The 13,330-nt window shown below is 40.1% G+C and overlaps 1 protein-coding gene across 1 annotated transcript in view; it reads left to right on the top strand.

The window, feature by feature from the left end:
• Nucleotides 1–13,330, top strand: part of LOC126271980 (ceramide transfer protein) — a 214,035-nt gene that overhangs the window by 105,005 nt on the left and 95,700 nt on the right. Inside the window, exons 4-7 of the mRNA XM_049974446.1 lie at nucleotides 1,309–1,431; nucleotides 1,536–1,759; nucleotides 6,547–6,708; nucleotides 8,911–9,136. Of these exons, the coding sequence (XP_049830403.1) occupies nucleotides 1,309–1,431; nucleotides 1,536–1,759; nucleotides 6,547–6,708; nucleotides 8,911–9,136 (735 nt within the window). The remainder of the gene's footprint in view (nucleotides 1–1,308; nucleotides 1,432–1,535; nucleotides 1,760–6,546; nucleotides 6,709–8,910; nucleotides 9,137–13,330) is intronic.

Here is a 13,330-nt window from a genome sequence, read left to right as displayed (position 1 = left end):
AACTTGTACTACTGTGGTAGGCATGGGCTTCGTATCTATCTTTGCCACAATAATGCGTTTACTATGCTGTTTGTAGTAGCTTACCCGCATTCCTGTTTTCCTATTCATTATTAAATCTACTCCTGCATTACCCCTATTTGATTTTGTATTTATAACCCTTCACTCACCTGACCAGAAGTCTTGTTCCTCCTGCCACCGAACTGCACTAATTCCCACTACATCTAACTTTTACCTATCCATTTCCCTTTTTAAATTTTCTAAGGTACGTGTCTGATTAAGGGATCTGACATTCCATGCTCCGATCTGTAGAACGCCAGTTTTCTTTATCATGATAACAATGTCCTTCTGACTATCCCCCCCTTAACCCCCGGAGGTTCAAAGAGGGGTCTATTTTACCTACAGAATATTTTACCAAAGAGGACGCCATCATCATTTAACCTGACAGTAAAGCTGCATGCCTTGGGGCAAAAGTATGGCTGTAGTTTCCCCTTGTTTTCAGCTGTTCGCAGTACCAACCCAGCAAGGCCATTTTGGTTAGTGTTAGAAGATCAGTCAATCATCCAGACTGTTGCCCCCTGCAATTACTGAAAAGGCTTGTGCCCCTCTTCAGGAACCACACGTTTGTCTGGCCTGGCAATAGATACCACTCCGTTGTGGTTGCATGTGCAGTACGGCTATCTGTTTCGCGCTGAGGCACGCAAACCTCCCCACCAACGGCAAGGGGTCCATGGTTAATTTGGGGGGGGGGGGGGGGGGGTTTGTTTGAAATATCATTCTTTCAGTTATTTTTGTACTACCAAACAATGTTATATACACAGATAGGTAATGAATGCAAGACTTGTGTATCATTTCTTTATCGTAGTTATGTAATAAATAGAATGTGGGATCCATTGGAGTATCTAGATGGCAGGCCACTAAGTTCAATCAGCTAATACATAAATAAATTTTTTACTTCCCCATATATGAATTGGTTGGGGTGGCTTCAATATTAAAACTGAAAATGAGTTTTTTAGTGTGAATTCAACTTGTTGTTTGTTGTTAATTTATTTTATCACACAAACAGTGTTACACAATGAATGCTATTTTTATCTTACGGGGATAGATTTACTCTTTACAAGTATTAGTACTATGTTACCTAGGACACTGCATCCCACTAAGTACACAGTATTGAAGGGGCACTATGCAGATAGCATTCCAGTGGCTTCTCATTTGTATTTCAGTAGACATAGCTTTTAAGTGTAAAAGTTTTGTGATATATCTTTCATGGCATTAAGCAAACATAGACTCAATTATTTGACTGTCTTTCAGGTTTGAAGGAAAAAGTTGCCGAAATAGAAACTTTTCGAGACATACTCTGTCAGCAAATTGATACTCTTCAGCAATACTTTGATGCTTGTGCCGAAACAACTCCATCACTTCGTGGTGCCTCCGGTTTGTACAATTTGATTATACTAATTATTTATGCGTTATTCAATTTCTTTGTGTAGGAGTGTTGTATGTCCTGGCTATATTAAAAATTTGATAACTTGTTGTAGGAGAACTTCAAGTCGCAGACTTCAAAGGGGAAGCATTAACTTTCAAGGCCACAGCTGCAGGAGTGATAGCAACCCTGCAGCACTGTGTGGAATTGGTTGGACAGCGCGAAGAAGTGTGGAGGCGTAGGATGGAGCGTGAAGTGGAGAAGAGGCGGAAGGCGGAAGAGCAGGCACGCACTGCTGCTTCCCGCCGTCTCATCATACATAGCAGCCCAGATTATGAGGTAGACACTCTCAGAGAGAGAGAGAGAGAGAGAGAGAGAGAGAGAGTGGGGTGGGGGTGGGGGGGCGGTCAGATGTTACCAACCCGCCGTCTCATCATACATAGCAGCCCAGATTATGAGGTAGACACTCTCAGAGAGAGAGAGAGAGAGAGAGAGAGAGAGAGAGAGAGAGAGAGAGAGAGAGAGTGGGGGGGGGGGGGTCAGATGTTACCAAAATGTCAGACCAACTAGCATTCAGTAGCACATTTAAGATCATTTAATTCAAATTGCACTTCCAAAGAATGAAAATGGGATTTGCGGGTACATTATTTTTTGCACTATTAAGTAAGGGAAGACAGCTATTAGCTATACCCTCACAGGTAATTGATTAAGTTATTAATGGTGCATACAAAATGACTATGTACATTTAAACATGAAACAGAAAACAAGTGTATCCAGCAATAACTCTGATCATTAAAGAAAGTCTTATAATGTATCATGTACACTGCTGGCCATCCAAAAAGCAACAGTCTGAAGGAAGCATCCAAATCAGGTATAATATACAGTATGTGTGTGCAGCAATGGGCGGTGCACATGATTAGTATTTGAGTGGAAGCACACATCACAGGCACGAGTATCACCACCTGCAAGCTCTTTGTAAAAAGGTACAGGTGGTCATGTTGATGTAATGGAATCTTCTTTTGTGCAGTTGTTTTGCGTAAACAGTTTCAGTATTCCTCATAGAATATAGTGAGCGTCTTAAGAGCACCTTTCAGAGTTCGACCAAGGAAGAATAGTTGCCTATAAGGATTGTGGATCATCCTTAGAAAAATGATCATGTCAGATGGATCCAACCAACTGTGATGCATATATCAAATCTCAGGATGCAGGCGGTAATGACAGACCTATGAGACAGATTGCGCTCGCTTCGTTGCACCACTACACACAATGACGGTCATATCATGCGAATGGCAGTAATGGATCACACTGTCATATCACGAACTGTTTCACAACAAATTTGGTCTGTTGCGCAGAGCATGATCATCGTTTTCTTTGATACCAAGGGGATTGTGCACAAAGAATTCATCCCAACCAACCAAACAAGTAATTCCGCATACTACTGTGATGTTTTGCATCGGCTCTCTGAAAACGTGAGGCGATGGTGGCCTGAACTTTGGTGTCAAGGGAACTGGCTGCTGCATTACGGCAACGCGTCCTGTCACACGTCCTTGCTCACGAGGACCTTTTTGGCAAAAACAACGTGGCGGATGTACCCCACCCACCGTACTCGCCAGATTTGGCACCTTGCAACTTCGCATTATTCCCAAAACTGAAACTCAAGTTGAAAGGCTGTCGGTTCAACACTCTTAAGAGAGGGTTCATGAAGCATCGCTGGCAGTGATAAACACCTTCAAAGAACAGGACTTACAGAAAATGTTTGACCAGTGGCAAAAGCACTGGGACCGGTGTGTATGTGCGGATGGGAACTACTTTGAGGGTGATGGTGACTTTTAGTCCAAAGGTAAGGTTTTCAACAAATGGCCTTACCAGTCCTGAAAATTTTGTATAGCACCTCGTATAGTTAATGTAATGTAAATGGATAGGTAAAAAATATACCCATCAAGTGGTGGCAGGGGAAAACACACACAAAAGGATTTAACTTTTACAAGGTTTCGGAGCAAGTGGCTCCTTCTTCTGGTAGAAGAGTTGAAGGGGAAGGAAGAGGGGTGAAAGACGAGGACTGGATCGGTTTACGGAGAGGGGTACATTCCAGGAGAGTCACCCAGAACTTCAGGTCAGGGGAGACTTACTGGATGGGATGAGAAGCAAAGAAATTTTCGTTGTTATATTAGAACGTACAGTTATGTATGGAAGTTAATGACCAGCTAGCAAACTACTGAACTACAAATAACCTACTAGATGAATACAATCATGTTTCCATAAACATTGTGTATGACCTGAACCTTGCCATGGATGCACAAGAGGCAGTTATGGCAGGTATCATGTGCTTCTTACACTTAAACAAAGCCTTTGACATTGTCGACTTTGACATTTTATGTGCTAAACTTAGCAGCCTAAATTTCTGGCCAAATGCAGTCCAGTGATTTCACTCATACCTGACGTCTCTCCAGCAGTAAGTCATATCTGGCACCATAAAATGACAATGGAGGCAGGTAATATCAGGCATCCCCTGTTCTTTCGTATCAGGTCCTACACTTTTTCTATTGTACATTAATAATGTCTCATCAGTTTTGCCCTACTACAAGTACCATATTTATGCTGATGATCTCCAGTTGTATTTAATGGAAAAATCAATGCACTTGAAGACTGTTATGGGGAATCTCAGTACCAACCAGTGTGCACCATCAAAATGGGTGAAGGATACAGGGTTAAAGTTTAACACATCCAAAATCCGCATTGTACTGCTTGGTCATTTTAGGCTCATTAGCCTGTAATATTGAGAATCCCTACCATCTTTAACCCTAAATTGGACAGATATAAATTTCTCTCCTTGAGTAAAGAGTCAAGGAGTAATACTAGATGAAAATCCAAATTGGACTGAGCCTGTAACTGCAATGTGCAAGAAGGTTACAGCATCTCTGCATGCCCTACAAAAATACAAAAAGCTGTTCCCTCTTGACCTGAAAAGGAAACTTGTACAAACACTCATACTTTCAATTGTTGATTACAGTGATGTTATCTTGCAAACCCTTTCTCGGGAAAGCTCACAGTGCTGGAATTGGATATGAATGCTTTTGTTGGTTATATCTATAATGTTCGGCTCTCAGATCATCTTTAACCATCATATGCTCAGTTATCTTGTCTGTGTGAAGGCAAGTGCAGAGATTTCCATATCCTCAGGCCTCTCTACTGTACTATCAACAAATACTGTTCCTCATCTCTCCTCGACCTTAATGCTGTTATATGAACAATATGGCAGAAACACTCATTCCAATCAGAGCAAAAACCCTTTTTGTCCCCCTCCATAGAACAGCCACTTTCACAAAGTCCATTTCAGTGGCAAGAACCTGACTCTTGAATAACCTCCTGCATTATATTAGAATACTGGATAATATATCCAGCTTCAGAAGGCAATTGATGGCTTATCTACCAAAGCAACGATATGGATTACCATTGTCGCTGTACATACTCGTTACGCTATTACATCCTTAATTTTCCTTTCCGCAAGGCTCGCTATATCAAAAAACATGTATCTTGTCACCTATAAATTCATTTTATATCTGCCATGATGATTATTGTTATTTTAGTTATTATTACTATTACTGCTACTGTTATCACTATTAGTGGCAGCAGCTGCAATAGTACAAGTATTGCCAGTATTAACTTCAATAGTTCACAGTTAGTATTATTTACTTACATTGCCACTTCAGACACTCAAATAATTTTAATACTATCTGCCATATTAAAACTGCTGTTTCTTAGGTAAATATGACGTAAAAAAAATGGGTACTGTATGTGTGAAACCTGTGAAACCATGTATGAAACCCCTGTCTGATGTAAGAGAAGACTTGATTGACCTAGTCAGATTGGATCAAGTAATTAAATAAGTAAATAAATAATTAAATAAAATAATATAAAAAGAACAGAGTGCTGCCATATATAGAGGAGATTCTGAGTCACAGACACACGCAATAAAAAAGTCTCCTATACGTTCAAGCTCTTGGTCAAAAAGCCTTCTTCTAAAGTAGAAAATACACAGACATTCACATAAACACAACTCACTCACACATGAGCACTGTCCCTGGTCACTGAGGCTGAACTGCCTGCAGCAGTTGTACCTAATGAGAGAAGCAACTTGTGGGTGGTGGGTATAGGGAGATAGCTGGGGCATGGAAGTGGAGGGATAACAGGGTAGAAATGGTGCTGCTTGTGGGAGGGTACTTGAACATGGAGGTGATGGTAGATGCAGTCAAGAGGTTTGGGTGGGGGGAGTTGTTTAAGGGGCAAGAAGACTAGCAGGCGTGTTGGTGGAATTGAAGGCTATGTAGTGTCGAAGTGGGAACAGAGAAGAAGATGGTGCGTGAAAGACAGTGACTAATGAAGTTTGAGTCAAAGACAGGTAGGGGAACGTAGAATATGTTGCAGTTAAGAGTTCCCATCTGCACAATTTTGAAAAAGGGGTGTTTTTTGTAAGGATCCAGATGGCACAGATTGTGAAACAATCATTGAAGTGAAGCATGTTGTGTTGGTCAACATGTTCAGCAACTGGGTGGTACTCTCTGGGCCACAGTTTGTAAATGGCTTTTCATGCAGGCAGGCAGCTTGATGTTTGTTGTGCCTGCTTTACTATACAGTGACAGTGCATCTTCTACCCCCCCCCCCCCCCCAAACTCTCTCTCTCTCTCTCTCTCTCTCTCTCTCTCTCTCTCTCTCTCACACACACACACACACACACACACACACACACACACACACACACACACCTAGCTTAATTTTTGTGTAGTTTATAATTTTTAATCCCTGTGGACTTGTAATATTATTGTATACATTATTGTGGTGCAGAATGTTGCGTTTAGATTAATGTGTGTCATTCATAATTCCTCTTTGAGTCTATATTTCAGATAGCAGATGGCATTATAATCTGTCTCTCTTGTTTTCATATGTCCTACCAAGTCTGACATGTTAATTTCAACAATAGGAGGGTCTGCATAACACTGGATAAAATCCAAATGTCATGTCTCCTTGTTACACTGTATGTTCAGATTTTAGTATTTTTTTCCCATCCTGTGGCAGCAAAGAAAGATGCTCATTTTATGATACTCTTCAGTGCTGCTCACTGTTTTCAGGAAGGACCTCACAGTGCCCTAAATGATGAAGAATTTTATGACGCAGTTGAAACTGGATTGGACAGGTTGGAGGAGGAGGACGAGTTCAGGGAACGACTCAAAAACAAGAGTAGCATGAAGCCTCTCTTGTCCAAAGCCTCACAACACCCACTGTGGCCTGAAGTAAGAACCGAACATTTAGCATTACCTTCTCTAGTAAATTTAATGGATAAAATAGTGTCCCCTGTCTTCTTAATTGTGATTTGTTGTTGGTCTTTTGCAGAGGCATTTAATACAATATTGGACTAAATTTTTGTGTGAGGGTTGAGACAATTAAGTCAGTGTTGTATTTTAGGATGTGTAATTTTGTTCTATGCTGTTAGTTTGATTCAGACGTAGAGTGTATCATTGAATTTTTATACTAGTGCTACGAACATTAACAGAAGAGTATTTTGGACCAGACACAGTTAGGATCTCAGTGTTGACTGTATTTTATCATATGAAGGTTTTAGGAATAAAGATGTGTGAGAACTGTCTCTCTCAGTCACTTATCACCAATATAGTGTATGTAACTCTAGATCTTGGTTTATCAGTAATAGCAGTCAACAGAGCCTAGGTCCTGAGTGGACTCTTAGTGGGGAGAGGCCAGCAGTAGAAGGTGTTACAAGCTGGAGATGTGGTGCATGGGCTTGGTGGTCTGACCCAGAATGGTAAGGTCTTGTGTAACTGTGCTCACTTCGAGATTGAAATTGATTAGAGTAGGCCTCTGTTCAGCTGCTGCAGTGACAGCTATGGATTGCTTGCAAAACAAAACTTGTGTGGAAGGTACCATTTTGTTTGAATTATACCAGTGAGAACAGACTGTCAGAGAGCTGAAGTGCTGTGCAGCTCTCCATGAGGCAGGAGCCCTGCAGTCAGTCACATCCTTATCTTCATTCAGGTGATATTTGGAATACCCTTGGATTATTTGATTATTACATTTTCATTGGTGGATATCAAGTATCATGTTATTTGTTGTCTGAGTAGAATTTGAAATTCCACCCACCTTCCCCTCTTCTCAAGTTAAGCATAATGTTAGAGCAAAGCTAACATCAAACTGAAGGTTGGTTTGAACATCATAGTGATCTGCTAAGAGAAGTTCTAGTGGAGCTGGTGTGCCCTAGTGGAGGTGGTATGCCCTTGCCTTCCTTCAGTCTCTAAATTGATTAATCAAGCCAGTTTAATGTGATCTCCAAAACCCAGTTCACAGTGTATTTTGTCACTTTTGATATTAACAAATCTTTGCCAGAAGTGAAAGAATCGTTTGAAGGAAATCCTTCTATTGACAGAAGACTGAATGTTGGGTTCTTGAATTTGTAGTCTGGCACTGAGCCTACCATTTACACTTACTCATATGTGCACACAAACTGACAACCCCAACTGTGTGTTGTGTTGGGTGAGAGGTGATTGATGGGACATGTGTATGTTCCTCAAATGTGGGCTCCCCATTCAGTACAGGTTCCAAGGAACAGCCAAAATCTCTTCAGTGTTGTGTAGCCCATCTAAATGAGATAATTGTGGAACAGCCATCAGTGGAGATAGTGTGGCCCATCTCAGTGATTCCACAAGGGAGTGACAGAAGTATACAGAGTCAAGATGTCGTTCCAGTGCCTGTGGATGATACTGTATAGCATAATCACTGTAAATGCTAGAGATCGCAAAAGCACCAGCTGTGACTTTGTCTGTGATCCACAAATGCTTTGAATAGCAGTCAAGTTGTGCACCTCTGTAGCGTCACCACTACAGGCACACCATTGCAAAGGGTTGCATTCATTTACAGTGAAGGAGGTCAATTTTACAGATATTAATGCGTGGGTTGCGTCACAATAGCTGCCATGCTGGTCCTTTACAAACTGCTTTTAGGAGAATCTCAGAGTGTCCTCATTCTTTTTTTTTCGGCTGCCTTCTTTTTGTAACAATAGTAGTATTTCAGTATTGAGATTCATAAAAAGAAGGCTTAAGAAGGTCCCTCATGTCAGGTCTCTAGTTGTCTGTAATTTCTTTTGGCAGCATGTATGTTAAGCACCAGTACCAACACAAAAAAAGAGCTGATAAAATGCAGTACATTAACAGTCAGTGCAAGCCAACCTCATCATAATTTGGTTAATAGAGTTTGTAGCACACTAAAACCCATTTAAAACATTGTTGAACTTCATTTTTTGCTGCACAGATGGTTTCTAATGTGCATAGGAGTTATAATCCAACCCCTTTACAAACGTTTTATTTTGTCAATACATTTCAGTTGTCCATCTGTGTGTCTCATTTGCACATTAGTGACAGTCCTTATGTCTCGTATTTCTGTGATCTCCAGACAAACCTGTTTTAAATGTTGTCTGCTTCTTACAGATAGATAGGATAACCGTGGAGCAGTTGCATTATGCAAGACTCGGTGTGGGTGAGGGAGGCTGGCAGTTGTTTGCCGAAGATGGGGAGATGAAGATGTACAAGCGAGAGGAAGAGGTCGATGGACTGGTGGTGGACCCACTGAAAGCTTGCCATGTGGTGAAAGGAGTCACGGGGCACGAGATGTGCCATTACTTCTTCTCACCAGACTACCGCATGGACTGGGAAAGTGAGTCTGATAATTTAAATTCTTTCTATTGTTGGTGATAGCATTGTCTCTGGCTGTGCAGCTCACAATGAATGCTACATTATCAACTTGGCTGGAAGTGCACCAATATCAGCACAGGCTGCTGCAGAATGTTCTTGCATTTTGGCAACTTCGCAGATTGGCTCATGTGAATCTGCCTCGTGTTTGAACTCCGAGTACTCTTTAAAAATAAGGTCCCTTGCCTGTTTGTGAAACTCTTGGTGCCTTTTTGGTGTTTCAGCCATTACAAAAAAGCTCACAGAGCACATATAAATCAACAGTCGTAGTTTCACGCAGGTAAAACACATGAGAACGCTAAAGTATGACAGAAATTTACAGTGTGGAATGCAAAAACAGGACTGAGTGCTGATTTTGTGGCTGCTGATTATTATGTCATTAAAGTGTATTTGTTGTTGAGAGACAAGATCTTAAAACAGAAAATGAAGACCGTTTGGCAATAAGGACATGGTACATTTAAGTGAGACTTGCGTAGATAATTACACAAGCCAGAAACTGTGTTGATGTGGTAAAGCTCTTGGAGTGTTGTCTTACATAGCTGTCAGAATATTTGAATGCACACAGATACTCTTCTTACATTACTCAGTTGCTGTTTTTATCTATTACTTCATACTACAGTGTGAAAGGTTGACATTAGTAGAAGCTGAAAAACATGTGAAAAGAAAAGAAGAATCTAAGATAAAGGATAAAAAAAGGAATCTGTGATGAAGTAAAATTAAGTGTACATAATACTTAACATCTACTAATTATTCCAATAATTACATGCTCACTTAGGTAAGCTACCACTTAAACAAACAAATTTTTCAACCTCTAGTTTCAGTCGCACATGTATTGTAAGCTGTCAGTGTGGTACATTCGTTGTAGCTAATACTATGTTGTTAGTAATAAAAGATAATCTGTGGGGTTCAGTTAGTAATAACTAATAAATGGTTATACAGCATACCACGCAGAGTGCTCACACAGCATTTACTATGATTTTTGGTTCTTAAATAGTGGCAACTATTTATTTACAACCGATACAAAAGAGTTACATGTTTGCATCTGTTACTGTCCTTCGAAGTAGTCGCGAGCGTTGTGTAGAACCCATTGCCAGCGATGTGGAAGGCATAGTACACTGTTAGCAAAGCCTTTTCTGTTGATGGTGCAAATGGAACAGTTAAAGTTATGGCGATTCTCGTGTAGGTCTATGATGGTGTTATCCTAACGCATTATGTTCCTCCATGGCTGACCGTCAATGCACAGTATTACTGTTCATTTTTGGAGCATCGCCTGCGACCATCTTTGCAAAAGAAGACTTTCTGTGCAACCCACCCATCATTTTGCACAAGAATGCGCGGGTGCATACAGTGCAAGCTGTGGCTGTTCTGTTTGGTTGATGGGACTGGGAAGTACTGTACCATCCATCATACTCCCGAGACTTAAGTCCTTGTGATTTTGATTTGATTCTGAAGACGAAGGAACCACTTTGTGGCATTCGCTTCAGAACTGTTACAGAGATTTGACAGACAGTAGACTGCTCCGTTCGCACCATCACCAGAACAGGCTCTGCTAACGCCATACTACGCCTTCCACATTGCTGGAAATGGGTTCTACACAACACTGGGGACTACTTTGAAGGACAGTAACAGGTGCAAACATGTAACTCTTTTGTATCTGTTGTGAATAAATAGTTGCCACTATTTATGTTCCAACCCTCGTATATTTCAGAAATGCCTGCATGTGTTTGTATATGGAATTTGATCCTAAACACCAATAACAGACATGATTTGCAATCAGACCCATTGTTCACAGTTAGTTACTAACCCCTATAATAATTGTTATGCCCTAGAATATACATTATTATTGACGATATATTATTATCGGCTTGTGATAAAGTATCTATGTAATAAAAAGTAGTAGCAAATATATGTATATTTTTTGTTTTATTTATTTATTTATTTATTTTTCCAATCAGTAGTTCATATTCGTGAACATAATTTTTGTAACACTTAATGGTGCTGATCTCATAGGTAGCTGCCATCACGTGTGGACTAGCTAAAATCTGTGGGATATTTTTATTTATTTTTTTAAAGTTATAACTTGTTTGAAGAAAACCGTTGTTGAAATTTAAAAACATTTTTAGGTTTATTGGACTTCCTGCTGCGACGGGTCAGGCTCTTATCGCGCAGTTTCCTTTCCCTGAAAGAAAATCCACCTACCTCGTTTCTTAGGTAGTTGCTGCACTCGCCTCTTCTGATAGCAGCTACTGGAAAAATTGCAGGAAAGCAGTGTTGAAGAAACTGCAATTTAATAGCCGCTCACCGGAGGCCGCGATACATGTTTGCTGAAATACAATCTATGAGCAATCTTCCTAAATAAATTGAGTTATTGGAATGGTAGTAATTGTTTACTCAAACGAGAACGCGAAGTTGGTAATTCTATTTAAGCTCTTTATTGTCTTTAAGCCTGATCATCAGCCCGCTAATCTACGTTTGAAGAAAGTTCAGTTCACAATTCTATCCACACTCAAACCCCGCCAGAATTAACTTTCAAAGTTACGGAATTTACTTAAGTGCAACACAGACGATTTTCTAACATACACGTTTGCAGTCGATGTTCAATAATAGTTCGTTTTTTAACGTTAATGCTCGCCATAAGCACTTAGTAAAAGTTTACGAAGTACCGCCACGCTTTTAATTATTAAAGTTACTCGCGTCTTTCGCGGAACGAAAAGTCACAACTCGCTCAAACTCACACTACGCGTTACTGGACTCTTCCAGTCTCAAATCGCACAGTACCGAACCGATGAAGCCGTTTTATGACTTCATTTTACACATTACTCGCGAGGACACATCAAGCATGTCTCTTCTCGATCACAGTTCCTTCGCGACTCCTCATCCACTCGCGACTCACTCTCCTAGTCTGCTAAGCGTCCTCGCATCTCATTGGCTCACACATCACACAGCCAATCAGAATTAACTCTTTGGGTGCGCCTCGCGCCAAAATCTAGCACGCACCAGTCATGACTTCTGAATCATTTACGTCATGATTTCTTGTTACACAAAATTTACTGTATAATTTAACAAACCGAAAGGAAAACTAGACTTTACTTTATTTCCAGAAATTATTTAAATACTCGCGAACGTTCTGGCTGCTTGTACAATACCATACACTCTTGGACATCCGACATTCACTAAGATGGGGAACCACTGGCGACTCTGTTCCCACGGTTACATCGTCTGAACACTTGCGAGTTCCAACCTAGATTTTATACACTTGCAAAGAATGGCGAATGTCCCTCTTTCATTCACTCAGGCACACTCATTCACTCTCACCTACTCATATAAAATAACTGTTCACAAAAATTCAAAACATTTATGGTTTTAACAAAGTTATAGGTGAATTTCTAAAAGTAAAATTCTCAAAATAAATACAAAAGCACGGAAGGTGATTTTGTTTCATAGTTGGATGGTCACTTAAGGTGATCTATACATAATGGTATTTATTTAGACTCGAAAATTGTAGAAATTTGCGTTTTCTGTAAGATTTTTCTAATTTCCAAAATATGCAGGTTTCAAAGCTCAAATTTGGATGACTTATTTTTATTCATAACAGAAACTAGTATATTAACTTTTAATTTCCTCAGGTTCCTCAGTTAGAAGTTATTAAAGATGAAAGTTCCACGTTATACACGCGGCTAGTTAGCGCACAGGTCTTACATTCTCACGGTACAGACATGCCATATGGTCGTGACGTCAGACGAACGGACACCGGTAATCTGCCCGCTACAGCACATATGCTAATCTGATGGCTACTTTACAGTCTGTCTACATTTCACAGTAAATATTTGATAGAAAACTGTGCGCTCGCACTAGTTGCGACGCCACACACCTCCTGAGGAAACTAAATTTTTTCATTCATGACAAACTTTTAGTTTTCTAAAAAAATTTCTATTAAAGATTTACTCAAACAGCTATTTAACATTTATAGTTCCTGTAGATCAATCATCTACTTATACCTAGGGCTGACGACCTACAAAACATCTTATATCTAAACATGCACTTTTATCATCATTCAAAAAAAAATTTTTCAGATTACAAAATTCTATTTACAAATTCCTGAAAGAGAAAACAAACCTAAATACTATCTTGATGTACGTCACACGCACACTAACACTAC

This window comes from Schistocerca gregaria, chromosome 5 (assembly GCF_023897955.1).
Source record: "Schistocerca gregaria isolate iqSchGreg1 chromosome 5, iqSchGreg1.2, whole genome shotgun sequence".
NCBI lineage: Eukaryota > Metazoa > Arthropoda > Insecta > Orthoptera > Acrididae > Schistocerca > Schistocerca gregaria.
The sequence above is the reverse complement of the archived record's forward strand: the minus strand, read 5'-3'. Positions and strand labels throughout refer to the sequence as shown.